The sequence below is a fragment of the Danio rerio genome, chromosome 24, assembly GCF_052040795.2.
Source record: "Danio rerio strain M-AB ecotype USA chromosome 24, GRCz13ab, whole genome shotgun sequence".
In the NCBI taxonomy this organism is placed as follows: Eukaryota; Metazoa; Chordata; class Actinopteri; order Cypriniformes; family Danionidae; genus Danio; species Danio rerio.
In genome coordinates this window covers 12,181,745-12,203,896 of record NC_141044.1, presented here as the reverse complement: position 1 = coordinate 12,203,896, position 22,152 = coordinate 12,181,745, and the positions used below count along the sequence as shown (strand labels likewise).

At 35.0% G+C, this 22,152-nt stretch overlaps 1 protein-coding gene across 2 annotated transcripts in view; it reads left to right on the top strand.

Moving 5' to 3' along the window:
• Positions 1 to 974: 974 nt before the first annotated feature.
• prpf4bb (pre-mRNA processing factor 4Bb) overlaps positions 975 to 22,152 on the top strand; it is a 34,279-nt gene continuing 13,101 nt past the window's right edge. The window contains exons 1-7 of one of the 2 annotated variants that reach the window (XM_087308400.1): positions 975 to 1,046; positions 9,109 to 10,326; positions 18,506 to 18,661; positions 18,753 to 18,908; positions 21,432 to 21,513; positions 21,606 to 21,816; positions 21,941 to 22,014. In XM_087308400.1, the coding sequence (XP_087164526.1) occupies positions 1,000 to 1,046; positions 9,109 to 10,326; positions 18,506 to 18,661; positions 18,753 to 18,908; positions 21,432 to 21,513; positions 21,606 to 21,816; positions 21,941 to 22,014 (1,944 nt within the window). In that variant the 5' untranslated portion in view covers positions 975 to 999. 2 annotated transcript variants of the gene reach the window in all.

The following is a 22,152-nucleotide window of genomic DNA, read 5'->3' as shown; positions in this document are numbered from 1 at the left end:
AGCTATTTATTCCTGCTTAACCCTGCAAACATCCTGATAACTGTGACTAATCATCAAACATTTTAAAACACAAGCAAATTATTTAACCTAAGTAGAACAGCTTTTCACTGAGTGAATCCTCCTTTGCTGTGGGGAGAGGGAGACTGCTTGAGCCGAGACCGACCCATAGAGAAATATACGTAAGCCCATTATCTACTCAGTGATGCTGAAACTGAGCCGATTGACAGTTCTGCATTTTAGCCAGAAACAACCCAAAAACTGCTTGGATGTATTATGGATTGTCAGATCACCTCTAAAACAAACTGTGTGCTTGTTTTTATTTTATTTCGATTTTAGATTTTAAAACTCAACACAGACGAATCTACCCCTTGACTGTAAGCAGGAAGCAATGTTCTTACCAATAGGGTGACCCATACATTCAACCATTCCCACTAGCATTTCCATTGACTCATTACCCTTCTTTATACTTGGTTGTCTCAGTTCACATTCTTTTAACTGACAAATGGACAAATTAAAATACATACACGAGGAAATAAATGTAAAAACAATATTTTATTTTACTTATACTAAAGTAATTATACTTATTATTTTACTTATATATATATATATATATATATATATATATATATATATATATATATATATATATATATATATATATATATATATATTATTATTATTATTATTATTAATACATTTATTGTACATTTTAGTTAGTATTTTTAATGTAGTTAGACTTAGCTTCCCAGTTCTTCACACAAATACCTAAGAAACTTACCTTTGGCCTATTTTTATGCAAGTCTGAAAACAAGGAACTATTAAAAGTAAATGATAAGAATGGATACTACATTTTGACAGCACGTTTCTTTTTTTTTAAGTTTACGGAAATACTCTGTAGTTGTTGATACAGACACTAGAGAGCACACGCGTTCCTCTGCGCTCTGCTCCTTCTCAAAATCTCACTAAGGAAGAATAACACAGGGCCGCCGCTGAAGCAAAATGGCCGATCTGGAAATGGATTTACAGAGTAAGCGACTGAATAACGGGTAAGAACACGTGCGTGGTGTAACACCAGCAATAAAGCATTTTAAAGTCTGGAATCCGAATAGGTTGTTTAGGGAAAATTGTCGTTGTGTCTTTCTCGTGGTGAGCTACGAGGACTTTGACATCTAATTGTTATATCATGCTAGTGTTAGCATGCTAATGCTAAGTTACCTTGCAAACGAAGTCACCCACCAAGATTCATTTTTAGAAATCATTTCGTTAAACTTAATAGATTCTAGGTTTTAAAACTTTGAGGTCTGACATTCGTTAGACAATCGGTTTCATACCCATTAAATTGCTCGTTTCATTATTTGAGCTTTAAGTCAGATATAACGTTACACAAGTAATTTGAAAATAAACGCAAACAGAATAGCACAGTGCATAATTTAAAGATCCGTTAAATCCAAAACAACCGTCTGCAAAGTATTCTGGAGAATATTTAACATACAAATACCAAAATATTAAGCCTTATAACAGTGCATTGAATAAAACACTTTTCTGAGTTGGTTAACTTGCAGGGTTTATAGTAATGGCATACATAGTGATTTATATGAATTTTACAATTAATATAAATATCCATCTCTTCATAATATTGGAACCAAGGCAGTCTCAATAATAATATATTTACAAAAATAAAATTCATACGTACATCATTATTCACATTTACAAAATACAATGGGCTATATGATCAGCTAGTGTTTTTCAGCCACTGATAAACACTAGTTTATGTGACTATTTTCTATTTCTTAAGTTTCCATTTGTGTATGTAATTAGCTTTAATCATAGATATCAGGGAATTTAATATTTGGCTTGGAACCATGGCCATTCTTCATGCTGGAGAGGATGAGACTGCGCAAAAAATGTGCATAGTAGACCACCTTGGAGTTTTCATCTGATTGGCGGAAGTGTAGGAGTGACCTACTTGCTGCCAAATTTAAAAAAAAATGCACACAAATCCAGGGTGATTCATATATGATAGAGGATTTCTCATTTAGCATGATCCTACAATTTTTAAACACTCAAAACTTTTGGTACACTGACATACATTTGTAAATGGTGTTTTGCATTTACTAAACATTTTAAAAGTGTGCATTTAGATTTGTGCATATGAAATGTTATATATACTTATATATTGATGAACAATTTATTGACGGTGATATCGGCCGATCAATGCTATTTTTAATTAATTGAAATTATATTTCAATAATTCAAAATATTTTAATAATTGACATTGCATAACAAATTATTACAATATCTTTCATATCTTTCGAAAAATTTTTAACAATACATTTAGGAATATTAGGATTTTTTAGCCACTTTAGTTCAATTTACCAAATTTACTTGAGCAAATAGTTTTAATAGTCAAAAACAAAAATATTTATGTTTTATGTATTAATGTTTTAAAGGGTTGCAATGGTAAGGGTAGATCAACATCTGCAAGGGGTCAATAATAATTAAACAGTAATTAAACAGTAATAAATAATTAAACAGTAAACCTCAAAATTGTACACAACACAAATTATGATAATCAAATCTGAGCTTTCATGTAGAGCACAGGTGTCAAAGCCAGTTCCTGGAGGGCCGCAGCCCTGCACAGTTTAGTTCCAACCCTGCTCCAACACACCTACCTGTAGGTTTCAAACAAGCCTGAAGGGCTCAATAAGTTGGATGAGGTGTGTTTAGTTAGGGTTGGAACGAAACTGTGCAGAGCTCCGGCCCTCCAGGAACTGGCTTTGACACCTGTAAAGTAGAGGAACCAGGCATCATTATTCAAAAACAAATTGCAACATTACAACTTGTGAAGTTGAGTGAATGTAATACCCCCTATGCTACAAACTCCCAGATAGGGTCAAAAACCAAAAACCACTCTTGAGACATTCTTAAATAATTTTTTTAATTTACAATCTCCTCACTGCTGCTGTACGGGCTGCTATACGGCATTAATTTTTACATGTGTTGTTATTCAAACCAAGCTCGAGCATGTGATTTCCTTCACCATTTTCTATGTCGCCTCGTAACTAGGAGACCATCAGCTGTTTTTTCCAGAGCATGACAAACGGACAAACCATTAATACAGCTCCGCTACAAATTTAAGGAGAGATGTAAAAAAACGGCAGTGTTTGAATGCGTTGTGTTTGTCTGAAGTAATTAGTCCGCCGTTATTACTGAAATGTATATATTCCATGCAAAGTGTGAAGCAGATTGGTTAGTTCTACTTGCATGAATCACGTTGCGCTTGCAGCATTCAGAAAAGTGTACTACTAGGTGTACCTGGAAAATGCACACTTTACTTACACTCTAAGATTATTGACTTTGCTTTCAAGGTGCACGCTCAGCAGCCACATTTTGATAAATATGTAGCCTTTATACCAAACCTTTTTTTTTTTTTTTCAATATTGACTGGTGTTTGGGCAACAAATACAGGTACCGATTTTATCGTCCAGCCCTATTTTTAATGTTATCGGTCATCAGACTGATATCAAAATTAGGCCAATATCTTTAAGCCGATAAATGATGTAATAATGCCTTCCAGTGGCATAAAGGGTATAAAGTTTCCAGTTCGGCTTACTATAACGGAGCTTTCCTCACATTGTTTATTCCTGCAAAAAGTGCTTTCTTTCTTTGGTATGGCTGTAGGTTAATTACTCCGTAAGTAACCATGTTCTTTAATATTGTAGATATAATTGAAATTGTCATTGTAAATTTTGGTTTAAATTGCCCCAGGAAAAAATATAACCTGTCAAGGGCGTACAATAGCAGCAATGCACACGTGCTAAACAACTTGTTGAGTTGTTTTTAATCTAAGATGATTATTTGTTCTTGTTAACGCGTTGCTTGCCATGGGTGTTGATGTAAGATTGTATTTAGTTTGATTGCCATATTTATAATGATTATTACGAGGCACGTGATGCGCACATGTTTAGTGATCCGACAAATTGTTCACAGTAGCCATGCTTATCTGATTAATAAATACGTGTTATTAATGAAAATGTGTTGTTTAACATATTTGTATGTTAAGGGGGCGTACCAGTGTAATGTATGCTTATTTGTTATTTTTTAAGTGTATTTAAAAGCTTTTTAACTTATTTAATGATCTACTTAATTTTTATGACATTTTATTTTAGAAAGTATCTCAAATCAATGCTAAATTAGGTGCTAAGAATTATTTCAAGCATTACGTGATGCAAAAGTGTGGCACAGAAAAGGATTTAAAAGGTGACTGCGGGTCCAGACAGGACCCCCGCCAAAACTGATTGGCCTTAATGTTTTTTTTTTTTTTTTTTTTTTTTTTTAATGTAATTGAAAAGCAAATGTAATTGGCATTTACCTATGCAAAGAAGAAACAAGTTCTTTCTTGGCGGAGGCCTCGCCACCTGCAAATACCTGTTTCTCTGTGATAGAGGCATTTTCTTCTTGTTTTGTCCAGTTGAGTGCAGCGTGACCTCAGGTCTCATCATCAGTATTTGCTAACACGGTTACACATGGGATAATTGTTTTTGGTTTTCTCATAAGAACTAGTTTAATTTTAGACACAGCATTTCCATTTTGAATAATAAATTTAATATTTTGTTACGAATAAAAAAAAAGGTTACACTTTCATTTAGTTTTAACTATTCAAGTTGAATTATTTTTAATGCTCTGTTTCTGGCTGTTCTGAAAACAGTTTATTTCTCTTTTTTTAGAGGTAAGAATTAATCTCATTATAACGTTTTTTGTAAAATTAAATCTTAAAAGATACTGTAACAGCAGAATGATCAGTGATTGATAGATTGTAATATATAGATGAAGAGGCTATATAGTTACAATTTAGAGTCGATAAAAATAGTCTGTTGTAGAATATTATTTTATAAAAAAAAAATAATAATAATAATTCCTGACATTTATATAGCGCTTTTCTGGGCACTCAAAGCGCTTTACACACAATGGGGGGAATCTCCTCATCCACCACAAGTGTGCAGCATCCACCTGGATGACGCGACGGCAGCCATTTTGCGCCAGACCGCACACCACACACTAGCTTCCCTTCCAGCTGCTACCCAGCACTGGGAAACATCCATACACTCTCTTTCACACACATACAATAGGGACAATTTAGCTTACCCAATTCACCTGTATTGCATGTGTTTGGACTGTGGGGGAAACCGGAGCACCCGGAGGAAACCCACGCCAACATGGGGAGAACCCAGTCGGGGCTCGAACCAGCAACCTTCTTGCTGTGAGGCGACAGTGCTACTCACTGTGCCACCGCGCAACCTTCTATGTAATGTATTATCACATGCACTAAAAACATCCTCTCCTGATACTGTCTGTGAACCCCCCACAAGCATCAATCCCCTCAATCAGCCCAGCTATGTTCTGCTAAATCCTCCACAAGCACCAAACCATCAACACAGCCACATTCTGCCCCAGCAAGTCAGTTTCAAACATAAAAAACAAACAAACAAACAAACTTTGTGTCTTTTTTGTGGCAGGCAGATGATAATAGCAGGGCTGTATCTTTTAGTATTATATAGAATACTTTTGTTCTGCCAGATCTCCCAGGCAGGATTTTATTTAGATTTATTTAGTTAATTTTAGTTTTTGGAATTCTGTCCATTGGAAAGAAGTTCTTTCAGAAGAAGAACATTTTTTTGAAGTATTATTTGTTTTTATTCTGTCTATTCAGTGTCCTTCAATTATTATTGCACAGTTATGTGCAATAATACATAGGTAGATACATATAGTATACTGTTAAAAGTCTTTTTTTTTTTTTTTTGATAATGACTAAAAATTGGTTTTGAAAAGCAGTACATTTTGTTTTTTGTTTGTGTTAACTACATGTTCAGGGTTAAACTAAATAATTGTACCAGGAGTTTTAGAGTTGATAAAGCAGTTATTGTGAGTAAATGTAACTGAAGGAATGGCTGATTAAGTAAAAATGTTTACATTACACAAAGTAAGGTGTTTTGTATTCATTCATAAGAAACAAATTAGTAGTAAAAACTGCAATGTAACTTTTTGAAAAGTTTTTTTTATTTTTGCCTAACCAGAAATAAATTTTAAAACATCTTGCCATAATACAAATATTTTTGTAAAGCAACCCATGTATTGTTGTAGGCAGAACTGTATGAGATACAAACAGAAGAAAGTGATGAAACAAAGTTTGATTTAAAAAGATTATTGTATCACACTTGCCCAAATATGTCACAGAATTTTTAAAAAGTATCTGCACCCTCGCCAGATAACAGCATCCTGCCTTGCCACACTATTCTGTGGTGTCAGGAATAATGACTTCAAGTCATTTCGCACTGCAAGTGCAGCTTTGGATACCCAGGTAGTCGAAAGCCTTTTAGGTACAAGCACGTTGTTGTCTCTATAAACAAACTGTCTCCATTCACCCAGAACTTTCCCTAAATCTGTCTTGGAAGTTCGATGGAATTAACTTGTTCGACAGAGAGGTTGCAGCATCAGTGTGTGTGAGAAAGTTGTGAAGTCCACACAGGCCTTCACAAAATCCACATCAACAGGTACTTTGTCATCGCAGACAGTCATAAGCACAATGAAGTGAGTTCCTTTTGTAGTTGTAAAAATCACTCCCGGCATTTGGTGGTGTTTTGACATTTACATGTGTTCCATCCATTCACCCCAAACAATATGGAAACTTTCAAAGCCACCAAAAGTTTTGTTTGCAACAACGACTACCCCCCCCCCCCAACCCCAACCCTTACTGAACACCATATATTTTATTTTGAGAAATATTTAAAATATTTTGGACTAGTAGCTATTGATTTAGAGGTTCCTTTTCTGCTGAAGATTCTGTTGCCCTAAAAACTAAGTGAAATAGTTGGAACAACATGAAAAAAAAAAAACTTACATATACTTCAGGAATGGTATAACCTTGCGAGCGGTAAACCTTGAAAGCGGTTCTCGTCCCATGTCTAATTGGAAATAAATAGCCTATGCCAGAGAGGCATTTCTGAAAAACGATTTAGTCCATGTTTTCAATTTGTAGTCTAAATGTTTATTTAAGTTAAAAGTATTTAAGGCGGCCTATTTATTATTTTTATTTAGTGAATTCTTTTTTTCTATGCTGTTGAAAACATGAAGCATGAAGATTTGACAATGTTCCGTTTTTATTATATGTTATTGTTCACATATAAAAATAGCCCAAACAAATATTACAAAATGCAACAGGCCAATTTAAAGTGTCAGACACAAAGACACATGATTTTTTTTTAATAAATGATAACTTTATATTAATCTAGGTTGCATTTCCCAAACAACGACATACAGTAACTCACGACTGAACTATCATAGTACAATGTATTTTGCTTTTTGGGAAAAGAACGATGTGGTGACGAGTGTTTCGCAGATCTGTCATTTGAACCACACTAGATATAATTTAAAACGCCCATAAGGATTGTTTTGTAATGTATTGTAATCTCTTATATAAATCATAAATAAATAAATGAGGCTATTTATTAAGAAATTTATTTTGATATTTATTATTTGATAGGAAATGAAAAAAATCCTACTTCAATAATAATAATAATAATAATAATAATTGTTATTAAGTAGGATATATATTTTTTTTAATTAATTAATTTATTTATTTATTTTAAATTCTAAAATTTGACACATGCAAACCAATGCAGAATTGTACTAACCAACAGGCCCATATCATAAAGTACAGATACTTCATAAATAACCAGCTTTTGATTAACGTATGGTATATTTTTTGTTATCACAAGCTTTGGAGATGTAACATAAATTCCACTTTTAAATAATAAGTCACCTACAGCTTTTGCCATTAGCCACAGCTGTGTTTGAAATGATATCAATGTTTTCAAAGTGCACTACGAAGAGAAATCAATTGTCAACATGAAGATCGCTAAAACTAATCTGTAAAAATAGGCTACTTTGAAAGCAAATTACTCCTAAGAGAGATGACTTTAAAGTTTTTATTTATTTATTTTTTTTATCATTCCAAATTTAAATTTTGGAATCTTCTAAATGAATAGGGCATAGGGGTATAACTGGCAATAGAACACAGTCAGGAACTATGTTTCTAACTACAGCTCCAGAGGTGTAGTTACAAGTATACAAGTTTGCAATGCAGTTTGCGAATGTTCGTTGGAACGATGAATTTGGGAAACGGTTATCAACACTGTGTTTGTAACGACGGAACTTGTGACCTTAGTTGGCTAACAATGGTTTTGGGAAATGCACCCCTGATTGGTTAAAAGTTAATATTTGGTTAATGAGCAACAGTTGGTTGCAACAATTATTTCAATAGATTACACAGCCCTCTTACTGGGTAATTGTTATTGCCATGAACGTAAACAGAAACTGTAATTTACAAAGAATGGTAGAAACCAGGCTCTCTTTCTTTTCTTAAAATGCACGTTTATTGTCGATTTAACTACTGTTGACTGATTTGCAGCTTTTAGTTTTGAATTTGATTGATTAAACGTACATTTGTATGTTTTGTAACAGCAACCTTGTTTGCTTATTAAATTGACAAGAATATAAAAACAATAGTGCAAAAAGTGTTTCATACTAAAATGTCTTGGACCAGCTGCTCCATTGATAGACACAAATCATCAAAACTATTGGCAAAGATTTTTGCAGATAATTGACAGTTTCAGAAATTAGTTGGTGCTGATTAAGCTGCAAAACTGATACCCCGGTCATCTTCTAGTTGTATTAACTCAGCAACTATAAAATTTTCACAATAAATGGATTTTAAAAGGAAAATATACTATTTACTGTAAGTCATTATAGTATTTTTTTTTTTTTAGGTAAAGAAAGTTTACGTTTTGGGCATAATTATGTGTGTTTTAAGGAATAGTTCAGCCAATACTTTGAATTAAGCCACAATTTACTCACCCTTTCTATCAGGCGAACACAGTTGGAGTAGTTTAAAATTTTATTCTGGCTTTTCTATGACAGCTTACATTAGTATAGACCCTATAATGGTGTTGGATATTGCCCATTTTTTAAGCTTCTAAAAGCAGTTCAACAAACTTACTTGCTTTGAGTTGTATCAGTTGTGCTCATTACTGTGTTTGTGTTTATTTAAAGGCCAGAGAATTTGGAGAGTCCACAGAAGAGCGGAAATGAGGATGAAAATGGTGATATATCTGGAGAGGATGAAGAAGAGGGTGAGGAGGAAGTGGAGATGAATGGAGAGAAGCAGGACATCAGTTCTAAACATCACAGCAGCAAACACAAAAAAAAGAAACACAAGCATCGCAGCAAGCACAAAAAACACAAACATGCTTCTGAGGAAGATAAGAACCGCAAACGAAAACATAGGCGCAAACATAAAAAGCACAAGCGCAAAGAGGAAGCATCCTCCTCGGCCATCAGCAGGAAGGCTGAGGATGGCTCCATGTTACTAAGTAGTGCAAACCTCGATGACAAGGCACTTCTTGAAGATCTAGAGAAACAAAGGGCATTAATTAAAGCCGAGCTAGACAGCCAGATGATGGAAGGTAAAGTTCAGTCAGGAATGGGCCTGATTCTACAGGGTTACAATTCTGGCTCAGAAGAGGATGAAGAGAGACAAAGGGCACGTAATGGGGAACAACGGCAAAACAGCAGTGGGGGCAGAACACGTTCACCTAGGGACCAGATTGGTGGTATGGGTAGATCCAGACGAGACTTGGACACCAGCAAACCAAGTGCTAAACAGCAAAGTCACAGTCATTCTCGAGAGAGAGCAGGAAGGGATTCAAAGCTTGAACGAGCAACAAAAAGTGCAAAAGAGACTGTTAAAGAGCGCAGCAAGTCCAAAGAGAAAAAGCGTTCACGGAGCAGGGACAAATCCAAGGATCGTGGAAAGAAGTCTCAGTCCCCATCTATAAGAAGGCACTCTGCAGACAGAAAACCAGACCAGAAAGGCCGCCCTGATCGGCGCTCTTCTCCACATATGGATGAAAAGCGTGAACAAGTTAGACAGAGATCAGACTCACAAGGGGGTAAAAGCCAGTCGCAAGGTTCTAAAGATGGGCAAAATGTGGGCCGATCTGAGAATGACAGAGAAAAGAGGCCAGGAAAATCTCCGTCCAAAGACCCCTCATCTGGGAAAGAGAATAGATCACCTCAACAACGGCCAGCTCTTAGCCCACAGCATAGACGCAGTTCCTCCCCACGCCACAGGGATCGACAGTCTAATCAACCCCGCTTCAGTTCTGTGGATCGTAGTTCCAAACTGAGCCATTCGCCATCTAGGAATAGGTCACTGGCCAGGAGAGCACGAAGCCGCTCAAATGAGCGCCGGAGAGATTCTCCTTCCAGGTACACACCAGTACACAGACTTTAACATTCCTAATCTCATTATTTTCTCATCCTTATGATGTTCCAAAACTGTATGGATTTCTTCTTGAATACAAAAAAAAGATTGTAAGGCAGATAAAAGTCATAAGATTTCACAGGGATCCAGATTAACATTTGAGTGTGCCACCAAGTTGTATACCAAGGTGGCACCAGTGAGATAAAAAACACAGAAACATTTAGCTGATGTTTAATGTATTATTAAACTGTATTAACAAATCAGTTTAAACGCTATTTCAAGTCTAAACAAAACTGATCCATAAACACCTCAATCGGAATAAAAACGCCTAAACCGAATGAGTTTTAATCGGTTTGTGAGGAATGAGATAATCATTTCTTTTACCTTTTTTCTATTAAAATAAGCCATGTAAAGCATTAAACTAAATGCAACTATATGATTTTTATTTATTTATTTTTTTACAAAGGAAGGAGGCTAAAACCTATAAGCAACTATTAAAAAAATGTGTCGAGTCAGCTTGTTTACCTGGAGATGATAAAATGGCAGGTAAGAAAAGCAAAAACTGAGACATGCATTTATTTTTATCTAATTATCCCAGCGACTGCCAACTGCATACCTGCCAACACTTCTGTTTTTCCCTCGAGTCTCCTGTATTTCAGACCCATCTCCAGCCATCCACCCATTTTGTTATTAATCCCGGAAAACACCTGTAATTTCAGTGAAACGCAAGCTCACAAACGCATTTAAATCCGTAAACAAATCAGCACGTGTCTCGTTTTCAACGTGGCTTTAGATGCGATCTGAGAATATAAAAAGTTAACCAGATACAGTACACGCAGTTACAATTAAAAAAACTCACTTAAATACATAATTTGCCCGCTAGAGAAAACAATGAAGCAACCATTTGCTTACATTTGTGAAATGGAGGAAGTAACTGATCCATAAGCTATGTACTGATAAAGTTCCTGTCGAGCTCTGTCAAAGTGTCATACATCAATAGCAGAGATGTATAAAGTACTAGAGACCCATACTTAAGTAAAAGTACAAGTGCTTTATCAAAAATTGACTTGAGTAGAAGTAGAAGTGCTCTTTAAGCACCATACTTAAGTGGAAGTACAAAAGTATTCAACATTTTTTGTACTTAAGTATTACAAGTAGTTTATTTCAAAATTTACTACTCAAGTACTGAAAGTAAAAGTACAAGTATTGTGTAATGTAGTTATTAAAGAAAGCAGTCAAAATACACTAATTGTTTTGTTTATTTAAATATCTTTTTGGGGCACTTGATTAAGCAGAACGAAAAGAAACATGGCTTATGATACTGTTTTTCTCTGTAAATAGTTTCTATGGTACAAGAGCTCACATCGTCAGGCCCTTTTACCAGAAAATGCCTACACTGATGAGATAATTCAGCATGTTCACTCACATACATTCTCTCTCTCTCACACACACACACACACTGCCCTGCACACACCTAAATGTACACTCTCTCCCCACTCTCACACATTCATACACTCTCACACACAGTTCTCTCTCTATCTCTCTCTCTCACACATACATTTTTGTGAATTGTGGGGACATTACATAGGTTGCAATTGTTTTTACACTCTCTCTTACACACACACACACACACACGCACACACACACACACACACACGCACACACAGACGCACACACAGGTACAATCACACTGTTGTTTTCTCTTACACATTATTCACTCTCACTCACACACACACACACAAAGACACACTCACACTTTGGGAGTTTTGAAGTTTGATTGCTTTAAAATAAAAAGCTTTAAACTAAACAAGCAAACTAAATCCTGCTTCACAAATTCACTTGATTTTGATTTTATTGTAAAAAAAACAGGAAAATGTGTATATTACTGTTTTAAATGAAAATCTGAAATATTTTATGGCTTATGGCTATGATTTAGTAATAATTTTTATTTATTTTTATTATGTTTTTAATGAAATTGGTCTTACAGTTTATATTTTCTGTAGTATATTTATTAATTCTGGTACTTTTACCATAAACCAACATCTCAACCATTTGGTAGAGGCTGATATTTTAGAAATAATGTGATGTGTTGAATAAAAATGCACTGATTGTGTTAACTAGCGACATTAGGAGTTAAGAAATGCAATCAAAAACATTCTATTGCTTTTGTCTTGGTGTGACAGTTAAATTATTTTTTGTAATAAAATGTTGTCCTTTAATACAGCAGTCAGATATACAAACTGTGCCCTTAATTTGACCTGCTCAAAGAAAACACTCTTCCTGGATGTATCAAACAAAACTCATGCACAGAAGACAGCACAAGCATTTACAGCTAATAAACTCAAGTCAATATTATCCCGCCTGCTTTTTGAGCGCTGACAGGCGTGTCTTACACGGCTATGATTGGTTATTGTCCTCAACAGAAAGGGCTTTAGAAATATAAGCGCTGTTCACCCATGGCGGGAAGAATACGCGATTATCACATGTAATAGACACAGTGGAGAAAACTTGGCACGCTCATGTCAGGATTCACAGCTTTAACAGCTAAGAAGAGAGGAAAAGTTACCTTACAAACTGGCCAGCGGGTCAAATGTCCAAAGTGAGAGAGCGAGAGATAGGCAGAGGTGAAGTTTTACAACATTTCTCCCTAATAGTAAACTAGCGGCTGGTATGCTGTGCCGCCTCACCCTCGCGCCTCCGTCCTCCTCCATAGTATTGCGACATCGCTCATAGGAGATAAATGACGTCATCACGTAATAAGTGGTTATGGTCTATTAATGAACTGATATCAATCATTTTGACACCCCTAGTAACGAGTAACGATGCAGCACATAAAAAATCTATCGGAGTAAAAGTATTAAACTCATGGAAAATATGTACTTAAGTAAAAGTGGAAGTAGGAGAAAAAAATAATACTCCAGTAAAGTACAGATACTGCCTTTTAGTACTTAAGTACAGTAGTGAAGTAGATCTACTTCGTTACTATACATCTCTGATCAATAGTCTTTTCTGATCCTTCTTTTAACAAACGTCCGACAAATCCTCCGTTGTAAGTGTGAAGATTGCGGAAGCATGCGTCAGATAAATGATGGGAACAGCACAAGGCTGGGCTATAATGCTTAGGTATTTTTGCAAAAATAAACCTCAACCACTGACTATACACTTTTTTTTTTAAAATCTTTTTAAATGTTTTATCTACCTTATCTTTTAGGTATAGATATCAGGTCACATATATAATCAGGTACAGAACCATGAACAGCTTTATAAGTTAAAATCAAGGTTTTTAAATCGATGTGCAACTTAACAGGCAACCAGTGTAACTGCTTTGGTACAGGGGTAATGTGAGAGCGAGATGATGTGTGGGTTAACACGAGTTTCGAACATATTATAAGATCTTAAGTGAATTGGCTGGCAGACCCCCAAATAAAGAGTTTCAAAAATCTAAATGAGACGTAATAAAAGTATGGACAAGCTTTACAGCATCTGGTGTTGAAAGAAAAGGACGGATGTTGTGTAAGTGATAAAATGCAGTTTTTGTTAACTGTTTAAAATGAGGTGTCAGGCTAAGCTAAGCATCAAAGAGGACACCAAGATTTCACACCTGCATAGAAGAAGTTAAAAGAGATTCATTGACTTTTAACTTGAGATTGCCACGTCTAGTAACATTAAGGGGTGTGCCAATAAGTACAATCTTGGAGGTGTCAAAGTCTTGGAGGTGTTTAATTTGAGATAGTTTTTTTTGCATCCAGGCTTTAATCTCCACCAAGCTAGCGTTAAGTGTCGACAGTGAGGCAGATAGATTAGGAGATGTACTAATAGAAATCTGTGTGTCGTCAGCATTGCAATGAAAATTAATGCCATATTTTTGTAAAATTTTTCCAAGAGGTAGCATATAAATGCTAAACAAAAGTGGCCCGAGTACCGAACCCTGTGGGGACACCGTGACACAGAGGGACAGTCCGCAATCTATGATCTCCCAAATAAATGAACTCCGAGCGTTCGGTGAGGTAGGATATGAACCAATTTAGTGCTCTTCCAGCTAGGCCAACGCAGTCTCGAAGTCTGTCTAATAGTAAGCTGTGAGAGATTGTGTCAAATGCTGCAGTTAGATCCAAGAGCACCAGGATACCACAAGACCCAGAGTCAGCAATCATAAGAAGGACATTAATGACCTTAACTAAGGCTGTTTTCATACTGTGACCCGATCTAAAGCCCGATTGAAATAAATGAAATAAGGCATTTACCTTAAGGTGGTTTTGTAGTTGACTGGCAACCTTTCGCTAAAAAAGGTAAATTTGAAATGGGCCTATAATTTGATAAATCAGTGGAGTCACAGCCAGGTTTTTTAAGGATTGGCTTAACAGTAGCAGTCTTCAGCGTGGTTTCTATTGACCCTGTTCTGAGTAAGGCATTCACAATAGCTGTGATATGGGGCAGAAATAGTGATATACAGTTTTTTAAAACAGAGGTAGGAAAGGGATTAGGTATGCAGAATGATGAAGGCATTGACATAAGATTCTTTGCAATAAGAGTATCATCAACAGCATTAAAAGATGAAAAACTCGGAGCAGAGAGAGGAGAAGATAAAAGCTCAACATGCAGAGAATTCGCATCACAGGCAGTAGAGGTAAAAATATTATCAACCTTTGTAGTGAAAAAGTCTAGGAATTCATTACAGATCTCATTAAGATGCAGAGGTGAATTTTTTGGGAGGTTCAGTCAAATTACTAATTGTTCTAAAGAGAATTCTAGAATTGTAATTGTGACTACAGATGATGCAGGAGTAATATTCCCTTTTAGCAACATTCAGAGCATTATGATACTCTGATTGGTGCTATTCGAACATTTTTTTGTGTATTATTAAACCAGACTTGCTATACTTTCGCTCCAATTGCCTGTTTGCAGCTTTCATTTTTTGTAATTCCTGCGTAAACCACGGAGATGACCTTTTCAGAGCAGCGATATCATTAAGAACAGATTTAAAAACATCATTATACTGATCAGCTGTGGACATAGGTAAACCTTCAATGTATAAATTCAGCTGGTCAGTGTTGATATCATCAAGTTTCCTAAAAACAATAGTTTGTTTGAAAGTGGTCTGAGATGGTTTTGTGTACAGATCAAACGTAATAAGTTTATGGTCACTGAATGGCATTGTAATCGCTTGGGGTGGTTGGATTTTTACTCCAGAAGTGCATACCAAGTCTAGTGTGTCACCACATTTGTGTTATTAACTTTGCACTGTTTTGCACAGGATACATGGTATAATGCTGTGTGAATAGTTATGTTAATGTACAAACAAAAATTTAAAAAAGCGACTTGTTGTCTACATATCACTTCAATATGACTGTGGACACAAAATGAAGGATAAATCAGTACATGCGAATGTCAAGGCCCCAATGTAATCGCCCCAAGAGGGCACTAAAGCCTACTGCTAGAGCAGCAGTGGAGAAAATGAATTGCTTAAGAATAAAAGCCAAGGGAAACTGTCAATTTTAGCTTACAAAACAAACAAAATTGACAAATTAATGCAAGATAATGATGTTAAAGCGGTTGAAAGAGAATTGGATGTTTTTTTCTATAGTTTATGTCATTTAAAAGGCTGAATGCTGAATAATTGCTAATGTGTTTTTGAAAAGACCGAAAATATTGTCTTTTGCACATTGCATTATTGCTCAAGTAAAAAAAAAGTCTGTGTTCAGTGTCCACATGAAAACACAAAAATGCATTCTGATGCATCTGATGCATGTTAAGGGCACACAGAACAGGCAGGTGGAGGTAACACCCCTTTTGCCTTGTTAACATGTTGTGTCTCCCGCATTTGGTGTGAACCCAGCTAGACTGGCCAATCAGAAAGGAGAAAACGCTAATGTCATGAGGTGAAAATTCCAGATGTTATGTCCTATCTAGAATGTCCCATGTTCGTGTGGACAGGGGCTGAGTTTGACACATGAAGCAAAGATCAAAGTATAGGGATGAAGACAAAAATAAAATATTGGCTACTTATGCTTTTACATTTGGGCTCAGTGGGTGTAAGTATACTTTACACAAATTCAAATACACTTAATGTTTACTCATCCTCAAGTAACTGAAAAATCATATTTAATGTTTTAAATTTAGTATTTTTTTTTCAATCACCTATATTATGAAGTAATTAGTTTTATGTAATATGTTTTAAGTATATTGATGTTGCCATGAAATAGCCATAAGTTTCTGATGTGGCAATAAATAAACAAGTGGTTCTAAACCTTTCTTCTGTTGAATGTGAAAGAAAATGTATTGTAAAATGTAAAAACAAAAAAAAAACATATTATGGAAGTCAGTGGTTAAAGGTCTATAACTATTTTCAAAGTTTCATTTTTTTTGTTTTGTTTGTTTGTTTTTAAAAAAAAGGAAAAAATACAAGGTTGGGTGAGTTTTTTTTTTTTTTTTTTTTTTTTTGTGCGAATTCTGCCTTTAAATCGCTTATTAATAGAGCAAATAACAGACAGAAAAGTAAAACTATTTTTTGTAAATGGGAAAGAGTTTTGTGGTTCCAGGCATGTTTGTACATTTTCGTTGCTATTATTGGCAAGCATATGGCTGACATTTTATTCAAGAACTAGTTTGAATAAATCTGTGTGGAACATCTTGTTATTGAAAATCCTGAGGTAGAAGAAACATTCACTTTTTAATGCGTTTGAATGTGAATCATTAGGAACTTCTTGATCTGATTCTGGTGGTCACGATCTGATCCCAAAATGATACTTAACTTGGATATCTTCCATTTCTTCTGCTGTACGTTTACATCATTACAACTTAACATTTTAAAGAGCCTCAATTATAAGTTTTTGAAAATTACTCTCCATGCAGTGTGCAACCCCGCTTTAAGTGACTAAAAAAAAAACACCTAGCTGAGGGTTAAATCTGAAAATGCAACTAGTTCAAAAATATGGATTTTTATTTATTTATTATTGTTTTTTTATGAAACATTCAACTCTTTAATTATATACTCTTCGAGTTGTTTGAATGATTCATCATTCGTTTTCTCTCTGATTCATGCTTTCCTCTCCAAAGCGTGTATCTAGATTCAAAGGGCTCTAATTTTACCTCTTTTTCAAGATGTAAGAGAAATCTTCACAACAATTTTAATCCCTTTATTAAAACATTTTTTAAGCTGTAAAACCTCATTCTTGAGACATTTTGAGAAAGTTTAGGTTCAACATACATAATAATGCCTATAGTTTTTGCCTTTTTTTAGCTGGTTATTATGGCAGGCTACGTTTGGGAAATGCTTTAGATATGCAGGTGTGGGTAATTTTTAAAAATATATTTTTTATGCACATTATGAATTGATTACAAAAGATACCCATGCTGGAATATTCTTTTGTTAAATTCAACTTGACAATAAATCAACTGAATGCAAACGCATTCATTTAATTTTTATCCTAAATAAAATAAATACAATTATAGGCCTCTATATTTTTCCCATGCTGTTTCTTTTTGGCTTTAAACTTTTTTGTTTTGTTGTTTTTTCTTAATTTCTTATTTAATTTTCTAATTAGCCAATGTATATTCAATTACCTCTATACATTAACCTAATTGTATAATTTATAAGGTTAAATAAAGTAAAAAAATGATTACAGTGCACTTCTGAAATAAAAGGCTGTATTGCCCGATAATTTAATATCATATTCAATATGCTCGTTAGACATTGTTGATATATGAAATCATTGTCTTATATAGCCCTTGTGTTGCTTGGTGCAAAAAATGGCTGCTGTATCGTTATTCAACTGAATTTTAATTACTGAACGTTTTGTAAAATTGCATGTTGCATAGAAAATAATACAAGTTTATAAAAACGATTTAGTTGTCAGCATCACTTAATCAAATATGAGCTCCAAAATGTTCTATTATTATACCTCTCTGAAAAGATTTTGCGGTGTGGCATGTCTATATATTACTCAAGGGCCTTGATTATATTAAGGCCTTTTAATGATTTAATGGCTTGAAACTTGTTGGACTTGTAGTTTATTTATCACATTGGAAAAAAAGGGTGTAAAATAACTGCATTTGCACATCTCTTGTGTTTTTTTTTCTGCTGATCTTATGCCTGTATGCAGGGTGTGTTATATGTATTCTTGAATCTTGGGGACAATTATGCCCCATAATAAAGTAACATGATAAATGATTCATATCTTTTAGGAAGCGTCTTCGTGTGGATGGTGTTGGGAGATCAAGGGAAACAACTCCAGTTCGACGTAGAGTAAGTCGCTCACCTCTTAGACGTAGGTCTGTATCACCACGACGACAGTCTCGCTCCTCCCCTAGAAGGCGGAGTAGATCACCACAGAGACGCAGGTGAGACATTAAGAAATTTTGTGTTTGTCAGTGAACTCCAGTCAAGTCTGCTGATGTTAGATAATTGTGTAACACACTTCTGTATTTGCAGGTCTGTTGAAAGGGATCGTTTTGGCCGCCCCAGACCACGAAGGTCCACGTCTAGAAATCGTGACAGGAGGAGGAGACGGAGCAGAGATGAAGACAAGTTCAAAGGCAGTCTGTCAGAGGGTATGAAAGCAGACCAAGAGTCTTCCTCTGAAGAAGTGTGAGTACATGAAATATGTTACAGCCTTCAGTTTACTTTAATTGTATGTGATTACTGAAGTTAACAATTGAAACAGTTCAGAAACATAAATTGAAAAACAGAAGCATTTCTTCCATATTATATTTCTTTCTTTTGAAGGTTTTTAAAATTATTGCCTTTTCAAATAAATCAGTTGTAATGAAAGACCTAGTTGTGTCACAATACTGAATTTTGGTACCAGTAATTTTTAATATTTTAAAACATTCGTTTAACATTTAAGCACTGTTGAGTGCTTTCTTAAACACCACTGATTGGCCATATTGGTCACCCCAGCCATTAAAAATATCTCTCTCTGTCAAAAAGAGATGCATAAACGAGAACACTAGTATGCAGTTAATGACGGTCATATCACTAGAACCAAGCATATCTACAGACTTTTTCTCCTTGATTTGTTTAACTCTAAAGCTAAGAATGTCATTGCTCCTGTTAAAGTATGGAAGGAGACAGGGAGTCAAAAAGCAGCTTGAAGTATCTCAACAGCAGTACAAATGATCTTGTAAATAGCAACTTAAACAACACACACTCTCTTTGCAACCCTAGAAAGGCTCAATAAATGCAGATTCAGGCAAACAAACAGTGCTGGTTTTGCTTGACCTCAGTGCTGCATTTGACCATTTGATCACTGCGTACTTCCTTTTTTTTTTTTTTTTCTCCATATCTTGTAGGTTATGAACACATGCTATATAAAATATACATATTTGTAGGTTATGTTTTTCCTATTAAAGGCTTCCAACAAGTGTTTTATTAGTTTTTTTTTAATTATTATTTGATAATTACCAAACAACACAATAACAATAAAGACATGAAATAAACATAATACAAATGAAATAATTGTAATAATGAAAAATTAAAAGATGAAAATTTAAAATAAATGAACAATTATTTTAAATAAACTATTAGGGCATAGTAAAGGTTTCAATGAACGTACAAACAGACAGTGAACATATTAAGCACTCCACTGCTGCTCAGAATCCGCATTGTATTGGGCCAGGTGATCAAGAAATGGTGGCCCTATATTGTAAAACTTAACAGGGTTACAAAGAACTCCATAACTTACTCTTTCCATGTGCCATATTTGAGTGAGATAAGTTAACCATGTTTTATATTGAAGAATATAATCTGATTTCCACAGTTTTAGAATGACACGCTTAGCTATAATCATTCCATAAATTATGGTACTTTGTACAAGATCGAATCCTACTGAGGCTTTTCTCCCATGTTTTAGTCTCAGTCTGTATGGCCAGTTCCTCTTGCCAAGCATTCTTCAAAGAAATTGTAGAGTAGCTCAGTTCTTGAGAAAGTACATGTACAAATTCTGAAATGACATGTTTAGAATCAGGTGAGTCCAAATAGTAACCTGTAAACCTTTTATTTTTCTGGCAGTGATTCAGAATTGAGTATCACATGACTTGCATAATTTATAATCTGTAAATGTTGAAAGAAAAGGGAAAACTTTTCTTCCCTTTTTGTTGGAAGAATGAGGTAAACATTTTTATTAACATTTAAATCGTCCATGGTAACTATACATTTCAGCCTCCAAATATTGAAACTTGTGTCAGAGATAGAGAGGGGAATGCATGATTACAATGTACTCGGGCATAGTAGGGTCTGATAATTTACAGCACTTCTTAATTTTTTTTTCAGGGTTGGCAATGAGCTGTTTGTAATTCCATTTTTTATTTATTTTTTTTGTGCTGACCCACTTTACAATCATCTTGCCAGTAGACAAAGGTCCTTACATTCTCTGCACAGTATGACCTAAGCTGCGCACGTTCCAGCTGGTAAAATTAATGCCACTGCCCCTTGAAGGCAAACTAGAATTTGTACAAAAAATGAAAATAAATAATGCACACCCTCTACAAATAATCATAGAAAGAATTGTTAAAAAAAACTTACAAAAAGAAAAATAAGAACTTTATATTCAAATAATAAGATTAAATCAACAAATGCACAGTATAGTAAATGAAGCTCATATTGTATAGTGGATCAATTATAGATGTTTACTCTTACTTCAGATAGCAACAAAAAAAGAAAAATTAGAATGAATCAAGCAAAACTAAAAGGGAACACCTAAATTCAAATTATAATAAGTGCCCAAACACATACTTAAATAAATGATCTCAATGAAAAGGCTTTGAACCATTGTAACAATACAGCATTTAGTGGCTTTCATGCTGACCTTTGGCCATCGGGCAATCTTTATTGTTAAGCCATGCAACTTTGTCATTTATAACAAATGTTTATAGAGCATTTTAGAATTCTTTGAGAATGATAATTAGTACAGGAGTAAAAGCCACTATAATTTCAACTTTGCCATTACAGCAGTACTTTAAAATATGTTAAAAGATTAAATTACTTGTTAATTGTGATAATAACAAAAAAAAAAAACCCTTTTAAACTTGTTTTACTTAATTGTACTGCAACTATTTTTGAGAATTTAGTTGTTTATATATCATTGAGCCATCTTGCTTTGTCAATATTTAGGATGGAAGATTTTGATGCAGAAGAGGAGGATGAAGAGGCTCTGATTGAGCAGAGACGACAGCAGCGGCTGGCTATTGTACAGGTAGTTCATTACATCCGTACTCATGAGACACACAAGCTTTCTTTTTTTGAGAGAGATTATTTGATCATAAAATACTGTTCTCTCTTATATAGAAATATAAAGCAGGAAATGAGGACAGTAATTTGGGGTCCATGGCATCAGAGCCCAGCAGCCCTCAGAGTAGCTCCCGCAGTCGTTCACCCTCCCCTGATGACATCTTGGAACGGGTAGCAGCTGACGTTAAAGAATATGAGCGGGAGAATGTAAACACATTTGAGGCCAACATCAAAGCCAAGCACAACCTCATCGCTCAGGAGAAAGAAGGTGGTGTACTCTGAGAGTGTTTTCAGGAAGTGTTTCAGCACAACTGTTTGGAAAATCTGGGTATCGCAGAATGATGTTAAGTATCTATTACTTCATGTTTGACTATTTGCTGTCTTTTTTGCAGGAAACAACCCAAAGAAGCCCTCAGCACCTGACATGTTCACTGAGTCAGATGACATGTTTGCTGCGGATTTTGATGTAAGTTTGTTAAGCTCTTAGATTAAACCAGATTTCAATAAGGGTGCAATGGATACTAAGAAAACCCCACAGTTTATCATGCACATGATATTACAATTTGCGTTTAACAGTTATCTACGGTGGCCGGGTAGTGCAAAA